Source organism: Tupaia chinensis, unplaced genomic scaffold (genome assembly GCF_000334495.1).
Source record: "Tupaia chinensis unplaced genomic scaffold, TupChi_1.0 Scaffold000368_1, whole genome shotgun sequence".
Taxonomy (NCBI): Eukaryota; Metazoa; Chordata; class Mammalia; order Scandentia; family Tupaiidae; genus Tupaia; species Tupaia belangeri.
Genome location: NW_006159865.1, coordinates 2477632 through 2503551, shown reverse-complemented (window position 1 = coordinate 2503551; position 25920 = coordinate 2477632). Strand labels below are relative to the sequence as shown.

General features: G+C 38.3%; 1 protein-coding gene across 1 annotated transcript in view; it reads right to left on the bottom strand.

Moving 5' to 3' along the window:
- TOP2B (DNA topoisomerase II beta) overlaps positions 1-25920 on the bottom strand; it is a gene marked incomplete at its 5' end in the record, with an annotated part of 51908 nt that overhangs the window by 2917 nt on the left and 23071 nt on the right. Inside the window, 13 exon segments of the mRNA XM_006153321.3 lie at positions 2167-2292; positions 4979-5089; positions 6311-6390; positions 7649-7850; positions 10061-10222; positions 10479-10623; positions 13450-13644; positions 18072-18155; positions 18300-18455; positions 21792-21883; positions 22029-22224; positions 23201-23401; positions 23988-24122. Of these exon segments, the coding sequence (XP_006153383.2) occupies positions 2167-2292; positions 4979-5089; positions 6311-6390; positions 7649-7850; positions 10061-10222; positions 10479-10623; positions 13450-13644; positions 18072-18155; positions 18300-18455; positions 21792-21883; positions 22029-22224; positions 23201-23401; positions 23988-24122 (1885 nt within the window).

Genomic DNA, 25920 nt, shown 5'->3' with positions numbered 1-25920 from the left:
GGTGGTCCTTGGATGTGAAAAGGAAATCTCTTAGGGAACCAGCAGTTAGCGTAATGGCTATGTCGCTGGACTCCCACATAGTCGACCACGGTTTGCGTCCCGAACCTGGTGGCTTAAAACTCACGTCGGGCGTGTGTGCGTGCATGCCCAAGATCCCGAGAAGAGAATGGAGGAGAAGGGATTGCAGTGTGACCATGCCCCGTCGGGGGTGATTTCTCACTTTCTGTCTCTCTATCTCTCTCTGTCTGTCTGGCGAGCACATGCGCCCTATAGCGAAAACCTCTTAAAAAAAAAGGAAATCTCTTAGAAGAGTTATGTATGTGAGGCCAGCAGATGGTGTAGTGGCCCAACTCCCGCTTGGCCAACCATGGTTTGAGACCTAGGCCTGCTGGCTAGAAAATCATAGGTACATGTGCGTGCATGCCCAAGATCCCAGGAGGAGATTGGAGGAGAAGGGATTGTGGTGTGGTCATCCTCTCTGGAGAGTGATTTCTCACTTTCCCTCTCACTGTCTCTGTTTTTGTTGTTGTTGTTGTTGTTTTCCTCTTTCCAACCAGCATACGCATGTCCTATGGCAAAAACCTCTTAGGGGAAAAAAAAAAAACCTTACATGAGCTGAAAAAAAAAACTTTTCTTCATTTCAAATTTGTCATGGACCAATACTTTTTAAAATGCATCAAAATATAAATCATTTAAAAAGTAATCATATGTTTTAATTAACATCAATGATAAAGGTTTAAAGAATTACTTTCCATTTTATTTATTACCTCATAGAACAGTAAACAATCACTGATCCCACTTTGAGTAGCACAGTCTTATACTACCCAGAATTAATCATAAAATAATCTGTCAAATCCATATTCCTCCTCTGGCCTAGACTCATCACATGCAGCATTTTTCTTAACCTAGTTAATCTCTCATTCTCACCATTTGAGGAAGAAGAAGGTAATATTTAAGGAGTGGGCAGATGTCTCCTTCCACAATGATGCCAGTGAAAGAGAAAGCAGAACTAAATCCCAGCAGATGGCATAGTAGTTAGGTTGCTAGACTCCCAAATAGCTGACCACAGTTCAAGTCCCAGATCGGGTGGCTTGAAAATCACACCAGGCATGTGTGCATGCATGCGCAAGATCCCTGGAGAAGAAGGGACAGTGGCATGGCCATCCCCCCTGGAAGGTGAATTCTCACTTTCCCTGTCTGTCTGTCTGTCTCTCTCTCTCTGGGGAGCGCACGCTTCCTAGGGCCAAAACCTCTAAATAAATTGCAATTCTAAATCTTAAAAAAAAATTCGTTAAGAGCTATGACCTACTAGAGTATACTAATAACAAAATACAGCCTAAATGATCTTGGGATGTCATACTTAATCAAAATATAAATAAATGAAATAGCATTTTGGAATTTATAAAAATTTCAAACCATGCATATTTTAAGTGTTGACCCCGCCCACTCACTATGACTCTTTCCTACCCTCCTAATCTCCCTGTTTCCCTGTAGGTCTGTGGCTCCTTATCTCAGCCATCCCTTTAAGTAAAATAAACATACTGATAACAATATCTGTCAGTGGAATAAAAGACTGAGCGGTTATCCTGAGAGCATATCTGCTCTGAGGATATCTATATAGCACATATGTCATACATAAATACTTTTCAAAGCATCTTTAAGGGCTTTCCTGATTCTGGGAGTTGGAAAAGTCATAATGCATTTTTGCACAGAAAGACATAGAAAAAATACGTCATGACCTTTCTGACGACCCTCAGGAAGAACTAGCGCTGGCTCCTGGGTGGCCTTGAGTATAGTTATGTCGTTTCCTAGATGAGTAAAGGTCCTGGTTTAAGAGTCCTATGTCTAGCTGACTACAGTGACTACCCTAACCTGCCTTTTAATCTGCCAGAGAGTCGTCTGCAGGGGGCTTTGCACCATTCTCAGCTTTTCTCACCTCATCTCGCTGAGTCTCAAGTTTTTATCTGTAAGGCAAAGTGACTGGGCTAAATTGCTATACTTCTTTTGGACTCTAATTCAGGACTGGTTTTTAAGACACATGCTTATTGAAGAGTAAAGCGGTTTAAAAATAAGTACCAATCCTCTCTAAATTCAATGAGGTAGAAGAAACGAAATCTTTTCCACACGACAGGTATTGAAAGGTTTCAAAGATGATATAATCCTCACCTTTTGGTGTCGGCGTCTTCTTTGGAATGCCAAATTCCGAATCTGAGTCAGAGTTGACAGTCTCTATGACTTTCTTCTGTTTGGGGGTTCTCTTGGGCTTAGGTGCTATATCTGAAGATGATTTTCCTATGAAGCAAATTTCCATTCCATAGGTCAATGTAATACACTCAACAACAAGCCAAGCTAAAATGAGTCTTACAACAATGGGATTTCTTACTGCTGATAGCCGAAACTGAGTAGCCATAAATGATAAGACGGTTTCTGCTTTGTGCCATGGTAAAGGCAAATCATTTCATATAGATGACAAATGCTTTGTACTTAATTATGCATAATGTGCCACTAGATAACTCAGTTGAGATTTTAGGCACTGTCCATTAAAATTAATTAAGCAGTAACTTTTAAGTATAGTCATAGTAAACAAGTAGCATATGTGACGTAGTAATAGAACCCAAGTATAACCATGTGTTAAATTCAAACTGAGAAGAATATACATGTTTATGGGCTTCTCAAATACACAGAATGGAAACCAACTCACTTCTATCCAAAAGTTGAAATCCAGACTTAGTAGTTATATGTAGAAAGAAATAGGACAATCCCACTAAATTGATAATAAAATAAGGCCTTTGCCTGGTTGAATTTTGTTTTTAAAATAGACCTGTTTTCCAGTTTTATCTAAAACTCGATGTGAAAACTGATCATCACTTTTTACTTGTGATGCATGTGTCCAACATCCCAAGAGGAGAATGGAGGAAAAGAGATTGCAGCGTGGCTGACAGGAGCACAGCCTTGACAATCGGATGCTCCAGGAACGATTTTTTTATCAGCGGGATTTCTGGGCTTTCAGTGTTAAGTGATACTTTCAACTATGTCAGGCAAAGAACAGATACCAGACTACTCTGGGCTGCTTTTTGCTGTAAATTATTAGAACTACAGAATTTAACTTCTAGAATTATCATGTAATTTGGGGTTAACATAGACAATCATACAAAGGGCCAGGATGGATACCCTCCTTGAGATAATATCTTACAGGAACTGTACTGCATTTTGGGAAGAGGGTCAGAGGAAGGCTGAGGGCTGGAGTCCCTGAAATCACACCACAGGCAATAGTCACCTCTTCGACTGACACAGGCTCAGGTCAGCTACTGGGGAAACAAGCAAAATAGATGACATGCTATTCTAGCCTGTAAGTTAATGCTGATTTCTAACTAATGAAGTTAATATGGGTGGACAGGAAAAAGGACCATATGCGTCAAGAAGTGATATGGCGCCTACATTTTCAGGGTGTCTATAAGATGTTCACATGGAAGTGATTTTTAAAAAGATGCTTAAAGGGAAATGATCAGGTCTGCCTCGATTTGGGTTCCCCAGAAGCTTACTCTCTCAACCAAGCCAGGCCAAGCCAAGCATCCAAATACAAGCATTTCTTTGGCCAGTGAAGGAAAGAAAATACAAAAATAAGGAAATAAACAGAGGAGAGTTAGTAATGGGTAAATCATACAGCAAATCTTCCTTCTTGGATCTTAATCCTGTGGGAAATTTTTGGGAGACAGCGTAGAATACATAGTCCAGGCTAGTACACCTGAGACAGGGGGACTGAGATAGTTATAGACTAGCTTCTTTAATCACTGGTTAAGAGTAGCTGGGAGGGGAACCAGCAGTTAGCGTAATAGCTATGTCGCTGGACTCCCACGTAGTCGACCGCGGTTCGTGTCCCGGACCCGGTGGCTTAAAACTCACGCCGGGCGCGTGTGCGTGCGTGCCCAAGATCCCGAGAGGAGAATGGAGGAGAAGGGATTGCGGCGTGACCATCCCCCCGGGGGGTGATTTCTCGCTTTCTGTCTCTATGTCTCTCTCTGTCTGTCTGGCGAGCGCACGCGCCCTACAGTGAAAATCTCTCCAAAAAGAAAAATAAAATAAAAGAGTAGCTGGGAGCAGGAAGTGTTAATATCCTAGCAAAGAGAAAGGTCTCAGCCAAAGAGATACAGATGCACACTGCAGTGGTGGGGGCAACAGGATAGAGGTAGTTATCCAGTGTGCTGACTGGGTACACTCCTACAGTCAATCTACTTCTTACCCATCAATTTCTTAACGCACTTAGAATACAGACTTACGAAAATTGTTCTGCTACATCCAATACATGTGTATAACTGTGTCTTCTGTTCTGGATTCTTAGATTCCTTGAGGGGCTGCCCATATCATTTATCTACTTGCTGTCTTACATGCACCTCATTAGGTTTTCTTGTTGTTGTTTTGTTTGTTTTTTAAGTAAAGTATTGTATTTCAAACACAAAGCACTAATACTGACCTTCAAATAAAAGACAAGGTACATACCTTGTTTCGGTACTAGAAACAGATTCATAAACCAGCTCAAATGTGCTTATTGGACAATCTAAGGCTATTGAAAAGAAAGAAGTACACGACTCCTGAATAAAAAGAGGACCCTGAATGAACAGGCTAATCCCTCCATATGAGGAGCTGAGGCATGACTGACATAGATAACAGAATTAGGCTAAGTGAGACAAAATTTTAATCTGCTTTGCAACCTAACAACTACAGGAGCTTTACTAGAAAGCTCTTTTTAAGTATCAATGCATGGGATTATTTTACACTTACAACAGCTTTAAAATTAAGTCTTAGAGATATCTTAATAAGAGTTAGAAAGATCGACCTCCTAACATATTTACACTTCATGACTGTTTTATAGTAAGGCCCCAGCACAAATAGTTTCAAACTATATTAAATTCCCCTTACATCAACTTTCATCACTACATGATTTATACAATGCTTAACACACTCAGATATAAGTACGTACCCTTTTTAGCAGCTACTGTTTTACTTGGAACTTTATCTGTTTGTTTTAGACCAAATGATGGAGAAAAAACAGGAGCTGAATCTTCTTCATTGCTGTCAAATTTAGCTGAATCTAAAAATTACAAAGCTTTTTTTAAGTAAAAATATTATAAAGACCTCTTAGTAAATTTTGATTATTTTAACTGATGACCTATCTTTAGCTAAATTATAGATCTTAAAAGTTTTTATTTTGTGATACATAATCCACAATAAGCAAAGAACTAAAAGAAAAATGTTAATCAATGTTATACCTCAAAAATGTTCATTCTGTTGTAAAACTATATAGAAATTTGTAGAGAGTAAAAATTAATGGTCCCAAATGCAATTTTTGAGCAGTTCAAAAATATATACTGATGATATATTTTAAGAAGAGATATGAAAAAGTTCTATTGTGACTAATTTAGTATATGTACTAATAAAATTAATCATCATTTCAGGAATATTAGTAATAATGTTTAAAATTAAAAGGAAACCAAATGCTCATATTTTTAAATCAATAAATTATTGAAGATTAATTTTAAAATAAAGGCTTACCTTCACTCTAGTTTTTGCTTAAATTAGTTTAATTAATCAATCATTTCTTCCCTCAAATCATACAGGAAATTTAAAATGGTTACTTGGATATAATTTAATATTTTTACATAACTATTCTGATATGCTGTCAAAAATGAGTATCTATCTGTATAGAGAGAGTACATTACCAAATCTAAATATGTATGTGTGTATTAAAAAATATAAGGCAGTGAATCAATTAAATAAATGACCCTAAAAGTTCTACACACGAAAACACTGGAAACAAAAAGCATATATCCTGGTTAAATTTACTACTATGAAACCTTCAGTTACTCAGTTACCAGGGTTTAGTAAAACAAATCTACATTCATAGTGGTACCTCTACAGCTTTAGAAAATGATTATATATATATATCTATATATATATAGTCTCATTGCTATAAAAATCCATTTCCATCTTCCCAAATTTCATTTTATATTTCTCGTCTCTCACTAAAACACTGCATACACATAAACACACCTACACTCCATACACACTTAGGTCGGCGTCTTCCTATGCCCCTAAATGCTTTCATAACACTTATTCTAACCAACTAGTTGGAATCACATCAAAAAATGGAAATACACCTTAATATCTTAAGTAAACTGTAAAATGGTATGCTTTCTAGTCATGAAAACTTCTGAAATTAAATCATGACCTAATGATTTATTGACCGTTTTGTCTCTGCCAATTACATAGCAATAATACAATAAGTAACAATAAAAGGATTAAATGGGCATACCATCTTCTGACTTCTGAGAGTATGAAGGAAATGAGAAGAGAGTTCCAAAATCCTGACTTTTTTTGTCATGTGAAGATTTTCTATTAGAAAGAAAAAAAAGAGACCACAAAGACAATATAATTTGAATCTCTGCTTTCATCCCTGATGAAGTATATGCAATAGGTACTGCAGGATTATACTTACAGAAAACATTTTAGTTCTCTCATCTATTTCTTTTTCTCTATTAAAGACAGGGCAAACAAAGTCTCTCTTTTCTATTATAGAGGTGTGCACATATACACACAAACCATACGTATATAGAACACGCACACTGATGTCTATCAGACAAATCAGTATTTTAACATAAAAACAAAGGAGAATGGAAACTGGACAATGGTTTAAAGTGATTGGAAATACCTTTAAGCTAAACTCTATGGTTGACAGAAATAATTATTCCAGAATGTAACATCAGTCAATTAAAGGCAAAATCCTAGGAAAAGGCTCATCTGCGGTGCTGCAGGAGGGCATGGCTGTCCCATACTGGAGCCACGTGGGAGGGCTTGGATTTGGACCTGGGGCTGACCTGAACATTCTAAGCTCAGCTATGTGTGGCTATGATCTTGTCTGCTGGGAGGTCAGGGGAAAAGATCACACATGCCCAGACCCTGTCAAGGGTACCTATTTATCTTTCTCTCATACAAATACATATATATGCGTGTGTGTGTGTGTGTATTTAAATACATAATTTGAGAAAGATAGAATAGCAGGTGGTAATCTTATTTCTGACACTAGACTGTAGGTGGGTAGTTGGTCAAGGTCAATTATAAGAGAAGACAAAATATCTCTTTAAAAAATCTGAAATAATTCATAAACCTCATATCCCATATTCTAGATTTCACACTTAAATTTAGTTTTAGCGAGGAAAAAAAAAAAAAAAATCAATCAAGGCCGAACATCCCAATTCTAAAGATTCAGTAACTTTTCTCAAAACTAGAGGTTGTCCAACTATGTCCCATGGGCTGGCTGCCTATTTCTGTACATGTTTTCTTGGAACACGACTTCACACATTTATTTATATGTTGTTTATGGCTGCTTTCTTGCTACAGAGACAGCTCTGAGTAGCTGTGTCAGAAAACACAAGGCCCGCAAAACCTAAAATATTTACTACCGAGGCTTTTATGGAGAAAGTTTGCCAATCCCTCCTAGAGACTACGATAACAGCTGCAACAGTAACAGATTTATTCTATCAGTAAAAGACTTTACCTACAATGATAACAACTTCTGAGAGTTCAACACCTTTGCCAGAAGCCTACAACTAACCAAACAATATTAGTGAACAGCAGTTGCTTCGTTACTTACTCTGGAGTGGCTTTTGATTTGCCTGGTGAAAATGCATATTCGTCTTTATCTAAGCCATCTGAAGGAACAAATTCATCATCTCCATCATTAGCTATGGGAGATGCTTTAACTTTCAATTCCTCTAAATCATTATTGTCGTCGTCATCATCAGCATCATCATCCTCTTCTTCTGAGAAGTCAAACGTGTACTTAGGTCTTTCAGCTAGGAGAGAAATTAAAAAAAAAAAAAAGTTACACAAAACCTAGCTTTCTCCACATGAAATATTATTGATAATGCATGCAAAAAATACTATAGCTACCTATATATGAGAAAAGTTTAAGACAAGCACTCAGAGAATAAAAAAAAAAATCCCAACTATGGTCTCAGTTATTTGATAGTGCTAGCATCTGTCTTGCACTTTCTGTGAAGCTAGGGTAAATGTTATGCATGTTAGCAGGGCATAAACTGTTAGGGCTGATTAATTAGGACACTCCTTGTTACAGTTAAATGGTTACTCAAAAACACCAAAGGCCTTGTCTTACATGGCCACTAAACAAATGCTGACTAATAGAAGATTTCCCATTTCTCAATTATGAATGACAAATTGTATAGCTCTTTAAAGTGCTAAACTTTCTCTTAACCTCTTAGATAAAAACATCTATCTTCTATCTTTTACCATGAAATCACAAGGGTAATGAGAAAAGATTGGAGATATACCACCTAAGTATATTAGCAAAACAATAATTTAATACATTAAAAGGTACATGTTAAAAAAAAAAAGGGACCAACAGTTAGCGTAATGGCTATGTCGCTGGACTCCCATGTAGTCGACCACGGTTCGTGCCCCGGACCCGGTGGCTTAAAACTCACGCCGGGCGCGTGTGCGTGCATGCCCAAGATCCCTAGAGGAGAACAGAGGAGAAGGGATTGTGGCATTGCCATCCCTCCGGGGGTTGATTTCTCGCTTTGTGTCTCTTTCTATCTGTCTGGCGAGCGCATGCGCCCTATAGCAAAAGCCTCTCAAAAAAAAAAAAAAAAAAAGGTACTTGTTTATGAGTACATAGGTCTTATTACAATTTCTAGTATGTATAATGAAATAAAATTTTAAAATCAGGCCAGTCAGTGGCACAGTGGTTGCACGGCTGGAGTCAAATGGGGAGGTCCGAGGTTCACAACCTGCGGCCTGCCTGTACATTGGGAACATGGGCGTGTGCCCGTGATCTGAGCTCGCTGAGTTGGAGGTGGATTGTGTCATGAAGACCTTGTTTAGGGTCTATCTCTCTCCCTTCCATGAGGGAAACAAATAAGAGGAACTTAAAAAAAAAATTAGGATACTATGTAATTTTACACTTCATGCTTGATGTATAAAAAAGCCAGAATATAATTTTTAAGTATTTAATTTAACAATAATTTTCATGTAAGTTAAATTACTCATGTTAAAAATTCATCTATAGTATATCCCCCCTATGTACAATAGAGAAAGAAATTCAATCACTTGGTGATTAAAGAAACCAAAGAAATTAAGACCTGGTGTAACATTAAAAATGTATCTCCCAGAGGTAAATAACCACAATGTTATATCATTCATTTTAATAAATTAGGATGCAATAAAATTTGAGAAGAAACTACAAGATAGGAAACTCATCAGATTTTAATTACTTGAATACTTCAACTTAACAAATATTCAGATTATGCTTAACGGCAATATATAGTAGCAAAATGGGATTCTGCAGACTAATCCTATCACTGTAATTATTTAAAAGAGAGTTATGTGCATGAAATAAGATTCTTAAAATAGGAGGAAACATTTTATAATACATGTGGTAGAAAACAACAACTGCAAAGTATTAATACTTCTTGTAGATTCATCACTGCTAGTGCACTACCAGTGTGTTTTTTTTTTACTAAACATCTTCAAATTATAGAGGCTATATAGCCCAAACTTCATAATAAAAATCAGTAAGAGAACGTGATTCACTTGAGAGAAAACTGTTTTCTTGAAAAGACCATCCTGGGACCAGCAGTTAGCATAATGGCTATGTCGCTGGACTCCCATGTAGTCAACCATGGTTCAAGTCCTGGACCTGGTGGCTTAAATTCATGCCGGGTACATGTGCGTGCGTGCCCAAGATCCCAAGAGGAGAATGGAGGAGAAGGGACTGTGGCGTGGCCATCACCCCTGAGGGGTTATTTCTCGCTTTCTATCTCTCTGTGTCTCTGTCACTCTGGTGAGCGCACGTGCCCTATAGCAAAAAAAACTCTCAAAAAAAAAAGAAAAGGCCATCCTAATAAAGCTATTTTCTTTACCATCATGTTTGTAACTCTAACACAGTAATCGACTTAGAGCTTCGGCAACACTAATAATACTAACCCTACCAACTGACAGGTCTCACTATAACACACGATGAAGTAAGTACAACACAGCACGATACCTGCCGCTCTCCTGAGCAGAGAATCTCTAGGGATCACCACAGGCTCTGTTTCTTCCAAGTCACTTTCTGACTTGGATTCATCGTCTGACCACGGATTTCGTTTCTTCACTTTCTTTGCACTGGGTTTACCAGATGACGTAGGTGTTTTTCTCACCCTGGCAACTACAAGCAAAAATATGGCAATGATAGGTTTATCAGTACTCACTCAAAAGCCTTTAGTAAAAACACATAAGAAAACTGTTACAATGAAAAGTTTATTATAAAATAACAAATGTTCATGAAGAGTGAAGGCATTACTTCAACTACTAGGAAAAAAGCACAATCGAAAGAATCTACTTATACTCTCTATGCTGTTTATTTCTCACCCCTTTCCTTCCACAAACACACCAAATCCAAAAAACCTGTAACAGCTACTCACCAGGTTCCTTTTTCTCCCGTTTGGGTTTGGGGCCTTTATTTATAGGAGCTGCCGGGGTCAATGCCTCCTCTCCTGCCCCTTCTACTGGCGCTGCGCTGAATTCTTCATCAAATTCTACTTTCACTGCTGTGGTATCAAGGTCACCCTGCATATTAAAAAGAAAATCAAGCCATGAGTACAAATTAAATTACTACCACATATTTTAGAGATACAATTCCAGCCACTAGATAGCTTCTTCATATCAGTTAGAAAAGAAAACAACAACAACGACAAAAAAAAAAAAAAAAACCGTTATTCCGTTGGGGCTCTAACAGATAACTGTGATCAGACCACATTTAACTTTATTTCATTTATCTATATAAACTCATTTTTACAGCTCTAATTTTGTGGTACACATAGAGATAACACCTACTTAGAAGGAACCATAAAAAATTAAGAAGATTGCCTTTGATTACTAAAAGGGTTTCAGTCTAATAACTGAGTATACTAATAGATACCTGCCAAATAAGTTCCTAAGTTCAGGACTCTATACACAAGGGAAAAAAAAATCTTCAAAGAGTTTAAGAAAAATCACACAAGACAGGCACTGATCTGCACTGTAAGGCAAGGTCTCCAACCTAAGAGGACCAGCACAGAGCGAGTGAGCGAGGCACACACGCGGAGAAGGTTATTACAACACGAGGGACAGATACAGAGGGGGGCAGCAGCGGTCCACGGGGAAGAGTGAGCAGCCCGCCTAAGGCAGGGCCGGGGACGCTCCTTGACTGAATTCGGAAGGAATCGTGGAAGTTTGCCAGGTAAGGAGAGGAAAGGAGGAAGGAACATTCCGGGCGGAAGGCAGGGAGACATGAAACATCACTGCGTTTAATGAACTAGGTCTTTCTTTAAACACAGTCTGCTAAGACTCTGGAAACGTGAGAGGAAAAGAGTAGCCAGGAACAGAACCATGGGCGGGCACACGGGCGCCACATCACTGTCAGGACTCTGAGTGCAGAAGGGCGAGAGTGCCTGCAGGATTTTAGCCACTTGCTCAACCGCAGCCTTGTTAGAGATCTCATTCTACGAGAATGGACTGAGAGGATTCAAGTAGAAGAAGGCAGAAAGTGTGATTAAATGCCTAGAGACAGGGAGACTAGTTCAGAGAACCACTTTTAAACATCTCAGAGAAAACTTGGGGAATTTTACGGCAGTGTCACTGGGGGCAGAGGTAAGAGGGGAGATTTCACTGACTGGGAAGTCAGCAGGATTTAGTTATTGATTAAATGAGAAAACTCCCCGGTTTCTGGTTTATGTTAGTGATGGGTGATAGTGTCATTAACTGAGACGAGGTGCAGAGTGGGTTTGGAGATCAAGTTCATGGGTTCAATTCCAGACATCCCAAGTTTGAGGGGCTTAGAGCCCTCGGGTGGCTTTATGAGCGTGGCACTGCTGAAAACACGACAGCTTAGGGACGTAGATGTAGGAGTCCACTGTGAGTGGAGAAAGCTCTGCGCACACATGAGACTACGTAAGGCAGAGAAAGGGGTGCTGAGAACTGAGCCCCACAAACAGCAGCAGGAAGGGAGAGAAGTCCACTCTACAAAAAGAAGGTAAGTGCGCCCGGAGTAAATGCGCTTCTGCGTGGGGAGCTAGGTACGAGGGAAGCAGCACAGACCAGCTACTCAGGCAGAGAGTGCCCACTCGGGTGTCAAAGTGCGCCCGTGCCTCCACCACCAGCTCTGAATACAGAGACCTCTCCAGGCCCCAACTCCACTCTTGGGCTCCTTTCCCAAGCTCTAATTAGACCGCGCCTGTGTTCCCAACCACCTATTGGACAGAGCTACATATGTACTAAAGTCAACCTGTCTGGAAATATTAGCGCCTTTTTTTTTTTTAATGAGATAGAGAGGGAAAGGTGATAAGGGATGGAAGAGACAAAGGAAGAGAGAGAGGTGCTCCTGACAGGGTCTCGTCATCACAATCCCACCCCAGCCTCCCAGTTGGCTGAGGCCACTGCACCCAGCCAGTTCAGGTTGGGCTGGGAAGCAATCCCAGACCTCTCACACACCCTCTTGTCACACAGGGTGCCCTCTTGTGCCACCATGGCTGGGCCAGTCACCTTTTTTAACACCACCATGCACTGTGGTGTTTCTTTAGCTCCAAACATTCCCTCCGAAATTTCCTTCTTCTGGCTAATCTGGTCCATCCTGCTCAAGGATAGACAAGTGCCATACTCTTTAGGGTCCTCAACAGCACCTTTGCGTACCAATAATATCGGATGCGCTTAATACTTGTTTAAGGACGAAAAGGAATTAGTAAAAGATGATGCCTTACTTGAAAGCCAGACAGACCTTCTTCCCCATAAGACTTTATTATTTGGTCATGAAATAGAACTAAAATTTATATTTCAAAGTTGATATACTCATTCTTTTCCTTGTTTCCAAGATTTCAATTTAGAAGACCGCTAAGTAGAGTTTTTAATCTTTCATTCTAAAAACTGCATTAAGTAAGTGGTTTTCTCGTTTTTGCTTCTGTTTTGTTGTGGGGTTTTTATTTTGTCGTTGTTGTTGTTGTTGGCTTGTTGGGTTTTTGCTTTTTGTTTGTGTTTTTTTCTATAGGGCACATGTGCTAGCCGGAGAGAGACAGAGAGAGAGGAAGTGAGAAAGCACCCCCAGAAAGTGCAGCCACACCACAGCCTTCTCCATTCTCCTAGGACTTTAGGCACACATGCACGTGCACCCGGTGTGCCGGCCAAGCTGCTGGGTCTGCGACTTGAACTGTGCAGTCGGACATGTGGGAGCCCAGCCCTCTTAACCACCAGGCCAGTAAGTTCTTTACATTCCAACTGCTGTCATAGCAAGAGTGGCTTCCTATCACACTATCACTAGAAACAGAGTAAAGCAGGTCTGGGAATGCAGCACAACTTAAAACGTGCTGTGTGTGCGAATGACCGTAGACTTGGAGCCCCAATGAGCTGAGACAGAGATCGTACCTTTTTCTTCTTCAGCAACTTTTTGCTGGCATCTGCCTTCATAGCAGTTATTTCAGGAATTATCCTTCTCCCGTAGGGTGAGGGCATTGTCTCTTCCAGTTGGAGTTTCTTCACCTTAGGTTTACCAACTTTACCTTTAATTGCTTTTCCAGACATTCCAGCCAGAATATCTTCGCGTTCTTGTGCTTCTACCTTCTGTATAACCGTAGGGGAGAGGGGTGTTAAACAACTCCTTAGAAAAGCCAATCATTACTGCCTAAATTGAAAACAATTTTATCCACTCACTAAGGAATAAGGCTTTTCCTTCAACTGACCTAAGAAGAAACCAAGGAATTAAGTCAGTCAGAAGACCTGGGTTGTAATCCCAATTCATCTAGCTAGCTTCTTATCTGTAATGCAATGGGGTGGTAGGATTGAAGAACCAAAAAGGTCCCTTCCAGGTCTCAGAGCCTTTGAAATAAAAAATCCTAGCAAATCACAAAAGCAGCTCTATAAACAAATATAAAGTTACTCTTGTCTATTGTTCTACCCATAATAGAAAGGATGAAAACAAAAGGTTTATAGACATCAATTAAAGTCAGAAAGTCTGAAAAACTAGAAATGCCAATAGATTTAAGATTAAACTTCCTAGGAAGTTCGACTTAACAATAAGTGAGGGTACAATCATGATTGTTATAGAGTCTGCATTTCACAAAATTATTATCCTTTCAAATAATTAGCAAGCCTTTGATGGTTCAAGAGAAAACAGACACCTTTTCAAAGAAATTGAAAGAGATCTCTGTAGCGTAATAGTCTGATAGAAATAACATAAGCCTTGAAATGAGACACACCTAGATCTCAGTCTTGGCATTTCTACTTACTAGTTTGGTATCCTTGAGAAATGAAAGGTCATCTACAGGGCACCTGCTAAGTACTACACACTAAAAATCCTGCGAGCCCCACTGCACGGATGACGGAACGGGCTATGTGAGGATGAGCAACTGCTCTTAAACACAACACACTTCCTTTCTAACAAGTTACTCAACTTTCCAATCGTCAAGGCCCTTATTCATGTAACAGGCTTAATAACAACTTGTTCCTTGGAGGTGAGGGGGGAATCACTCTGGGGTTACAAAGAGTATCATGCCACCATATAATATTCAATCGATGGTATTGAATGTTTTAAATGATACAGACAGACATGAAATTAAAGTATAAATATTTTTACACATAGAAAAATAATAATTATTCTAGCCAGTATTTAAATAAGTTGTATGACCTATTCATTAATTATCAAATCATAAGATGAGGTGATGAATTACAAGTGAAAAGAAAAGAATATTTTCTGCCTAGGATCATTTTTAATGACTTTTCAATAGTAAGAAAATTTATAAGCATAACCACAAAAAATTTCCTATATTTCACTATATTAGTGATCAAATATAAAGCAATAGCAAAATATCATTAACATTATTCAGGAACAATAATTTTCCTTTTAATATGTGATTCTTTTATTTTTTAACAGATTCCTTTTTTGTAAATGCCAGAGGGTATGGGTGCTTGCCAGAGGCAAAGAGAGAGAGAAAGAATTCTCCAAGGGGGTGTGGTCACTCACAGTCTCTCTTCTATTTTTCCATCCTGCTGATGTTTTGTGTGGGCACACATGGACACATGGCATGTTTTTTGTTTTTTGTTTTTTTTGGAGAGGTTTTTCGCTATAGGGCGTGTGCACTCGCCAGACAGACAGAGAGAGACATAGAGACAGAAAGCAAGAAATCACCCCCCAGGGGGGATGGTCACGCCGCAATCCCTTCTCCTCCATTCTCCTCTCGGGATCTTGGGCACGCACGCACACGTGCCCAGCGTGAGTTTTAAGCCACCGGGTCCGGGACACGAACCGTGTTCGACTACGTGGGAGTCCAGCGACATAGCCCTTACGCTAACTGCTGGTTCCCCCTAATTCTCTTTTCTTAAAAAAATTATTTATTGGGACCAGCAGATGGTATAATAGTTACATTGCTGGACTCCAACGTGGCTGATTGTGATTAGAGTCTAAGACCTAGAGACTTGAAACTCATGCCAGGCACATGTGTGTGCATGCCTAAAATCCGGAGAGGAGAATGGAAGGGAGGGGACTGAGGGGACTGCGGGTTGGCCATCCCTCCTGGAGTGTGATTTCTCACTTTCTGTCTCTCTGTCTCTCTCTGTCTTTCCAGCAAGTGCACATGCCTTACAGTAAAAAAAAATCTCTTAAAGAAAAAAATTGTTTATTTAATTTAATATTTTTTAATTTGACCAGATTAAGACAGAGAGCAAGAGAGAGGAAAATTGAGAATATAAGCCACCAGGCCCAGGACTCAAAATGTGGTTGGCCATGTGGGAGTCTAGCACTTTAACCACCATACCACCTACTAGCCCAATATTAACTTTTTTTTTAAGAATTATTTTATCTATTTATTAATTTATTTTAATTTGACCAGAGAGGGACAGAGTAAGAGAGTGAGAGAGAGAAAATGAGAAGGCAAGCTGCCAAGTCTAGGACTCAAACAGTTGACCATGTGGGAGTCCAACACACTTAACTATATACCTGCTGGTCCCACATTTCTTTTTTAAAGATGTTTATTAAAGAATTATTTTGTTTAAATTTATTCTATTTATTTATTTATTTGTTTGTTTATTTATTTATTTATTGGTAGAGGTTTTTGCTATAGGGCGTGTATGCTCACCAGATAGACAGAGAAAGACAGAGAGAGAGAAAGCAAGAAATCACCCCCCATGGGGGATGGCCACACCGCAATCCCTTCTCCTCCAGTCTCTTCTCGGGATCTTGGGCACACACGCACACGCGCCCAGGGTGAGTTTTAAGTCACTGGGTCCAGGATGCAAACCACGGTCAACTACATGGGAGTCCAGTGACATAGCCATTACGCTAACTGCTGGTCCCTAAGTTTATTTATTTATGTATTTATTTATTTTAATTTGATGAGAGAGGGACAGAGTGAGCGAGAGAGTGAGAAAGCAAGCCGCCAGGTCTGGGACTCGAACTGCAGTTGACCATGTGGGAGTCCAGCGCCCTTAACTAGCACATCATCTGCTGACCCCCTGATATTAACTTTTTAATATATATCATATACCAGTAGGAAAAAAAAAAGTCTCAAATGAACTATTATCTCTAACTATAGGGGCTAGCCAATGGCGTGGTAATTAAGCTAGATCCCACGTGGATGACTGTGTGGTTTGAGTCCCAGAACTGGAGGCTTGAAAAGCACACCAAGTACATGTGTGTGCATGCCCAAAATCCTGAAAAGAGAAATGGAGGAGAAAGGATTATGGCATGACCATGCCCCATGGTGCAGGGGGAAAAGGGGTTCCTTCTCACTTTCCCTTTTCCTCTGTCTCTCCAGCAAGCATACAGTGACTTTTGGCAAATTTAAAAAATACAAAAAGAGATCACTGAGGGAACCAAGAACAATAGCACTAAAAAAATTTCAGAAATTCTATTGGGCAATTAATATACCACACTTGTTCTTAAGACTTTTAATTCTGACTTAGGCCATGAAGCAAAACTAAAACATATAGACAATAAGTCAACAGAACAACCAAAAGGTGAAAAGTAAAAGTAATAGCATAAATGGTAGTTAACCTTCTGCTACTCGAAGTCACATGCTCATACTGCTACCATTAATTCAATCCGAGTATTTTAAAAGGGTCATTTTAGAAGAGGTTAGCAATTTATATCTTTTCTCTATCTTTACATTTCTTCCTTTATTTTTTAAATTAGAATTATATCTGGAAAAAATTAGGTTATGACATTTAAAAAAATTGAAATTTCTCTGCTGTAAATATTATTCTACTCCTAAGATTAAAATATCTACATTTAATTATATAGACTTACCTCTTTGTAGAAAAATAATAAACTGAATCAACTGTCTAATTTAGAAGAAAATTCAAGTTAGAGAAAATATTAGAATTTAGTTTACTCTAAATTCAACTCCATAGCATTTATATCATCTACACCAGAAATAACTTATGTTACAAATTTGTGTAGTTACAAGCTTAACCTTCACCAACTTGAACACATTAACCCTTACAGAATTAAAGAAAACTCTGAGCTAATTAAAAATGAGTTTGCCTTGGGGCCAGTAGGTAGTATAGTGGTTAAAGCACTGGACTCCCACATGGCTAACCATGGTTCAAGTCCTGGATCTGACAGCTTCCTTTCTCAATTTCCCTCACTCTGTTTCTCTCTGGTGAGTGCATGTGCCCTATAACAAAATTTTAAATGGTAATAATAATAAATAATGTTTTAAAGAGAGTTTTTTTGCTATAGGGTGTATGAGCTCACTGGAGAGACAGAAAAGAGAGAGAGAGACAGAAAGTGAGAAAGCCCCCCCAGGGGGGATGGCCATGCCACAGTCCCTTCTTCTCCATTCTCCTCTCAGGATTTTGGGCACGCATGTACATGCACTCAGCATGAGTTTTAAGCCACCGGGTCCAGGACTCGACTCGACTACATGGGAGTCCAGTGTCATAATCGTTACACTGTCTGCTGGTTCCGATAAATAAATTGTTTTAAATTAATTTGCCTTCTTGTTTCATAAACATTATTTTCCTAAATACATTTTAATAGAGACTTAACCTACATCCAGTTCTTCAACAAACGCTGCTAAATCTTCTTTCCAAAGATCTGAAGGAGATTTTCTTTTAAGATCATTTACTTCTCGTCCCTATAATAAAAAACATTACATTTTAAACATTCAGAAATGTTAAAGTGTACAAAGGATAATGTAAAATATTTATTTTTGGAAAACTGTAAAAATATGAGTAACACTGAAATAGTTTCAAATGGTTTAACCCACAAAAGCTCATACTTTTGCATCTCTCTGTTTAATCAGCTCTTCAACTTTTTCTTTAGTAAGAGACCACAGAGACATATTTAAAATATAATTAAAATCAGGGCCTGAAGGAGTTCCTGAATCAGAGGAACTATCATCATGCTGGTTTTGTGTCTCTTCCTCTTCTGATGCCTGTAAAAAATAATAAACTTTATATTAAAAATAGTCCTGCACAATATAGAAGCAATGCTGAATTTTACTGACTATCGAGTTAAAAACTCTGCAAATGCTACTCTATTGTGCTACCACTGGTGGTGGGGTTTATTTTAGAGTATCTGCAAGATTACCTATAAAAACTATTTCCTGTGAAAAGTTTAACATTTTCTAAAGATGCACAATGAAATACTTAAAAGAAACAGTATACTCAGACCCTATTTATTCAGGAAGCTGATAGAAAATTAACTACTTTTCTCAGGTGCTAAGTCACAAAATGAGAAGACACACATCTTAAAACTAATAGAGTGGAACTAATGTTTTATCACTGCTTCTTGTCAGATTTTTATATTGGTGAGTGAACAATTTGAAACTCAAATATCGCTTATGAAAAATGTTTTACAGTTGTAATAAATATGCTAAGGCACATTCATTCACTGGGGATGAATTCTTAATAAAACCTCTAAAATAAGAACACTTGTGAGTTCCCAGAGCATTCACCTCAGAATCAGTGAGTTAAAATAAGAATTGGCAGGGCTTTTCTGAAATTATATTCATACAGCCTTTATTCATAGAAACAGCTGCAATGAAAAATCTTCTTGTGCGAATATTAAATTTTAAAATGCAGGGAATTTAATAAAAATGATCTGAGGTGACATTGCCTATAAAGCTTTGAAAATAACAATAGTCATTAAGTAAAATTGTATCTAAGCTGTTTAAGGCACTTGGATCATTAAAAGTGACTGAGAGATAACCATGGTACTCCGTAAAGCAAAAAGTTCACTTTGGGTAACCATCAAGGATAAAAATCAAAATTGCAAAGCAAGAAGTTTCATTGCATAAATAAAAGTATAAACTCGATTGAGCAACATTAGCCAAGTACATGTGTTGAGCTGACAGATTATCATTAAGTACCTAGATAACTACAACAAATGAATAATCCTACAATTTCGGGGGCCAGACAGTGGCACAGTTTAACTCAACTGGACCCAGACAGGGAGGTCCCAGGTCTCCCTGTAATGCAGGGCACACACATGTGCATGCAGGGCACACGTGTGCACGTGCCCATGACCCGGGCTTGTGGAGGCTGGTACAGGTCACAGCGTGATGACCTCGCTGGAGGTGCCCACCTCTCTGTGTGTATGTGTGTCTGTGTCTCTTTCTCTCTCCCTCTCTCTGAAGTGATAAGTAAGCTTAAAAAAAAACTTTAGGGGCCAGCCTATGGCATGGGGGTGAAGAGGACTGGATCCCACATGGCTGACTATGTGGTAGTCATAGTGGCTTGAGAAACATGCCAGGCACATGAGCATGTGTGTCCAAAATCCCAAAAGGGGAAGTGGAAAAGGGATTATGGTGTAACTCTCCATCATGGGGTTTGCTTTCTCACTTTCCCTCTTTCTCCCTCCCTCTCTCTCTCTCCAGTGAGCAAACATACCCCTGGCAAATTTAAAGAAAAAAAAGAAAGGAATGCAAAGAAAAAGAAGTACGGGAAGTTTTCAAAACAAATTCTAAAGTTAAAAAAATCTTCGAATAACGGTTGGTTGCTGTGGACTATTTAGGTCACTAGGCTACTATAAAATACTCTTAGAGTATCATAAATCCCGCTTCAACCCATATCTTAGAATGGTATTTGATCAAGGTTTTAATGACACCCAGAGTATTATTGAGTGTCGTATGAATATGTGCATCTATTATTGTTAACAGGAATGACTAAGGACATTTTCAGAAATAAAAAAATAATAATAAATTTCAAGATCTAGTGATAGAATTCCATTACGTGTTAGGGGAAAAACACCTTCCATCTTCTAATTAGCTGTTTCATAAATCTAACTCTCTTTCCAATTCTATATAACAGGCCCCTAAGAGCAGCTCCTTATGACCCCTCATCCCAAAAGGTGCACATAGACAAGACACTGAGAACATTCTGATGGTGACAATGCAATTACTGAGACTGGGCTAGGCTTTCTCCATGAATTCTACTTCCATCAAAAGAGTGTTCTCAAAATGTAGACCCCTTTATCCTTTAAAACTAAGCATTAAATTTACTACTAACTTACTAGTTTTGTTTTTGTTTTTGTTTTTAAATAAAGTTTAAACCCACAACGATACAGAAAGGCAGGTAGTTTATGAACCACAATTTGGGCACTTAACACTACAATAAAACACACTGGAGGAAAACAAAGTGCTTTGGTCGTCTTAATGCTGAATGCTCCCTCTTGCCCTATTTCCCTTGCTTCAAACGGTGAATAAGCCTATTATCTTAGTATGTAAGTCCTATACTATATAAATTATGCTACTTTTACTCACTTTAATAATGACATTTGACTTTAAAATTGAAAAAAGCATAAATAATATAAACAAAGGGAACATTTCATTGTAGTCTGAAGAAAAATATGAAAACATTATGGTTGACAACTCAGAAGTGTAGAGAAGTTTAAATTTTCTGATCAAAAAATAAGTAAAATAAAATTTCTGATCAAGTTATATCACATAATCAACTACATTTTAACGATGTTAGCATTTTTGGTATCAGATATATACAAGTAATCAAATATCAAGAAAAATGTATCATTTCCACTTATCTTCCTTTTCTACACTTCTGTTCTCAACCACAATGTTTTGACTTTAAAAAGGGTTCTTTTAGTTATACACAACATCAAGAAACTGATTACTGAGGGGAATCTCAAAGGTTCAATAGTCCATTCTATTATATCACTACTTTATGATCTGAAATAGACAACTTAATGAATGAAACATCAGACTTGGAATCTGAAGTCCCAGCATTGCAATCTCTGGCTAACATCTAAGCACAGATCAGAGCACACACTTGTGCTTGATAAATTCTAAAATAATGAACGTTTTGTGTTTAGTCTTTCCAGCATTCAACAAAACCAGATTGAGTGAGTGAATATCATACTGTGACCAGAGACTGAACATGTGAAATTAGTGAAAGTGCTACCGGTCTGGGTCCCAGGGACTATACATGCACCTCACAAAAACCACCACCACAAATGACACCCTTTTAATGGCAGGCTCAGAAAAACGGGCCCAGGAGACTGAGCTACCTTCTCACACCTGGAGTCATTTCTCCAGGCCCTGGTTGAGTCACACTGGCAAAGTGTTTTGTGGTGGGTGTGCACTGCGAATTCCTGTGCTGTGTCTGTTCTGTGGACAAACAGAAAACTTCAGTCTCCAGACAGCTCAGCACCTTCCGCAGCACTAAGTTTAAAATTTTAGGGATGGGGTTTTTTGTTCGTTTGGTTTGGAAGTTGCTTTTAAAAACTTCTCTGAATGTCTTTTTCTGCAAATGATTACCTTTTCTTGTGCTTCTTTCCAGGCTTTCACTGGGTCAGATTCATAACCTCTCTGGACTAACATTTGAATCAAATCTTTCTTTGACCTATTCTCTATGTGAGGGAAAAATAAAGTTAGGATCAAGAAAAGAGATTCAATTTGTATTTGTTTATATTCTACTGATAAAAATGTCTTCTATTAACAAAGATTTTTTTTCCATTTTAACTAATGTTCAAATTTTTAAAGATTGACTCTTACCTATAGTAATTTTCCCTTGTATCTTCTCTAAAATGAAACGGGCTTGATTGTTAAGCTTTGTAGATTCTGCTCCCAACATTCCTACAAGCCACTCCTTACGTAAACCGTAATAACTTAACCGTAAATCAAAAAATTCTTTCAGAATGTCTTGCACAGTTTCGTACTTCTTCAAACATCCCATATGATCAAAGAGTACCTAAACAAAACACAAGGTTTTCACAGATTAATAAATCTGCCCTGGTATTTTAATTTATATGACATCTACATATTTAAATTACCCATTATATACTTATATGAATATACCCTACTCCTAAAATCCATTAAACAGAACCAAGACTATTAAGCATATTTCTGTAAATACTCCTTTGGTGAATTCGAGAAATCAAAAAATGCAATTCTCAAACCACAAAGTATTTAAAAGAATAATAATTTTATAAGATTTCAAAAAGGTCCTGTTTTTAAAAAGTTTTCGTTTAAAGTAGCTATAAAAATTGCCTCAGAGAAATGTTTTACCCCCAATTAAAAGCATATGAATTCTGCCTCTAAGCTTAAAAATATACCATTTCAAGTTCCTCCGTATAGGCAATGGAAGCACATTCTCCCCGACCCCCGCTCTCTCCCTCTTTTATAATGACTTGTGCTGGGATTCGATCACTCAGAAGCTCTTTCTACCCTTTCTCCCTCCATCAGCCTTTCTTAGCAGATTATGGCACTTCCACTCAGCCATTCTGCTACTGCTAGATATTTTTAAACGTGAAAGTTAATTTCAAATAAAACTTGGATAACCATACACACTAACTCTCTGCCTTCCTTCCCACCTACACATATAAAAGCATCAATATACAAGCTGAATAAAGCACAGTAGAGTTATGAGGATATAAATGCTCAGAGATTGGCACAAGGCATGTGAAAACCCTGCACCAGTGACTCCCGAATCTCTAGTCAGTGTGAGTGAGGTGCGACTGTGTACAGGCCCAGGAGCACAAATGCAGAACTGCGAGTAAGGGTAGTAGATGAAAGTAGAGGAAAGGAATATACCCCCATGTTCTTCAGCCAACCTGGAAGGGAAAATATATTTGGACTTACTAGCCACTCCCATCCAAAGGCCCATTCCAAAAGTCCAACTTAAGCCAAGAGGGAAAGATTCAATTAATAGAAATCGAAGAAATTACCATGGAATTACAAGTAAGAGTAGTCTGAAGTTTAAACACTTTATGCAATCCAGCAGCTTCTGCTTGCGCTAGTTTCTCTTCAGTCATTTTCACCACAAATTTCACAGTCGTATCTGTATGATACTCTTTATAATCAGAAATTAATGCTGGTGTTTTGTCTGTTCCATTTAACATGGGCTCTAAAACCTGTTCTTTGTATACCTGTAAAAAAATTACATATGTATAAGATTTCTTAGGAGATACTCTGACCTTTTCACACTACAAGTCACATGTCTAAGAATTCTCAGCAGCTGGAAGAGGTGGGGAAGAAAACCTCCACCTCTGTTGTCTCTAGCCCAATCACTACAGAAACAATGCATAGAGATCTCAGTGATAAGAGAGGACATACAGGGTCATAGCCAAGAGTATAAAAAGGCTGACATCAGCGAGACCAAACAAGAGATAACATGCCTGCTTTTGGATTTACAACAGCTGATACTGATTGACATGAACTTACTGATACATTGAGAAGGATTCAAACACTCTTATTCTACTTTCATTTTAACATAAACACAAAAATCTCTAAAAAGGCACTTACATAAGTCCTATTACATAGCTTAGATAATATTTAAAAGCTTCTTAACTACTGTTTGAATATTCACAGTACAGATGGAATGGGTAAAAAATGTATATGGGAATTTTTAAACATTATATAGACTTAGGACAAACAATGATGGAATCATTCTTACCAGAAAGAATTGCTTAATGCAATGCCCTTCTCCCAACCAGCTCACATATTTATACTAACCTGTGTCCAAGTTCTAACAGGAAGCTCTGTGATTTCTACTGTGTTTCTATCCACCACAAATATTTCACCACTCACTGCATACTGGTTTTGACCAAGTTCTTGAATCGTGCCTTTGAAGTTCTTGTAGTTTGGAAGCTGCAGAGGAAATTGGAAATAACTTAAAGCCCTGACTTCTCCCCTGATTGCCAGAACACATTTGAATGCCCCTTGGCCTATGTCCAGCTACCCTGACAGGTCACCATGACTGAAGCTGAATTCCTTTTCCTCGGTTGGCCCTCTCTAAATGACCACTCAATCTTGCATTCATCATTTTGTGAATGCAATCTGAAAATATCTCAATTTTGAAATCTTAGCATCATCTTTCTTGGTCTTTCTAAAATACTATTTTTTTTTCATACTATTTCCTCCAGACCTTCTTTTCTCTTGGACTAACATCCTTTAAATTTAAATTTCTTGGGCCTTATATTGAAATCCTTCCTCAATCTGCACCTAGTTTAACTTTCTACATCTTTCCCAATGATTTGCCTTGTAGAACCACTACTCTTCTCCCATGTTTTGCTTGACTATTTTGAATATTCCCACTTTCATACTCTGTCTACCAGACCTAGCACACCCATCCATCTACATAAATCTCACTCATCTTTCCTGACCAAATTACAAACCTTTCTCTCTTCTAAAATCCTTATTTATTATGCTAAGAAGTTAGGCATATAAAAGACATTTCTTCTAGTATAAACGCAACTATTAATAACTTTTGTGGGCCTGCCAGTGGTGTGGCAGTTAAGGTGGCTGGATCCCACATGGTCAACTGCACAGTGTGAGCCTCAGACACTATGACTTGAAAAACACATTAGGCACACGTGTGTGCCTCACCAAAATCCTGACAAGAGAATGGAAAAGACAGAGTTGCAGTGTGGCAATCCCCCACTGAGGGGAGAGGGGTTGCATTTTCCCTCTCTTTTTTTCTCTCTCACTCTCTGGTGAGAACATATACCCTTATGGCAAACTAAAAAAAAAAATAATAAAATTAAATTTTAAAATGTTTAAAAGATTTTTAAAAATCTATTGTTACTATAAACTTCAAGCATTGGTATTTTGTCTTCACAACAGATTAACGTTTTGGAGGCAGAAATCATAGCTTTGTATCTCACCACTTAGCATAGTGGTACACATGTAGTAGGTACATGTAAGCATATATTGACATAATGACTTAATACTTGAAAATATAGCCAAAGCAGTTTAACTAAAATAGTAAGATCATAAGAAGTTTCAGGCTCCTGTTAGAAAAAGTTTAAAAAATATGGAGGTTCCTGTAAGATCTACAAATAGAACTACCCTAAGATCCAGCGATTCCACTCCTGGGTATCTACCCAAAGGATAGGAGAAGTTGGAAAAGTGCCTGCACGTTTATGTTTATTGTGGTATTATTCATAATTGCTAAGACATGGAACCAACCCAAATGTCCATGAACAGATGAATGGATGAAAAAGTGTGGCACATATACACTGTGGAATACTACTTAGCCATTAAACACATACACACACACAACAAGACTCTGGCATTTAAAAGAAAGTGGATGACTATGGAGGATTTACTACTGAGAGAAGCAAGCCAGGCGATGAAAGAGAGACATTGTATGTCTCCACTTAATGTATACTGACTATCTACACTCTATGGTGGAAACTAAAACATTAGGGTGTATAGAAAAACTGGTCACAAATACTGGAGATGGTGTGGGAAGAGGGTACGGGAAGGAGAGTGAAGAGGAAGGGAGTCAAGGAGTAAAATAGAGATGCAAGACATTTATGGGACACAGAAATAGATAATTATTGATGATAACATGCATGGTATCTTCCACTGGACTGGTGTGAAGTGTATTCATGTTGGCTAAATTCAGTTTACAAGTTGTAGTAATGTATAGTGACTGACTGTA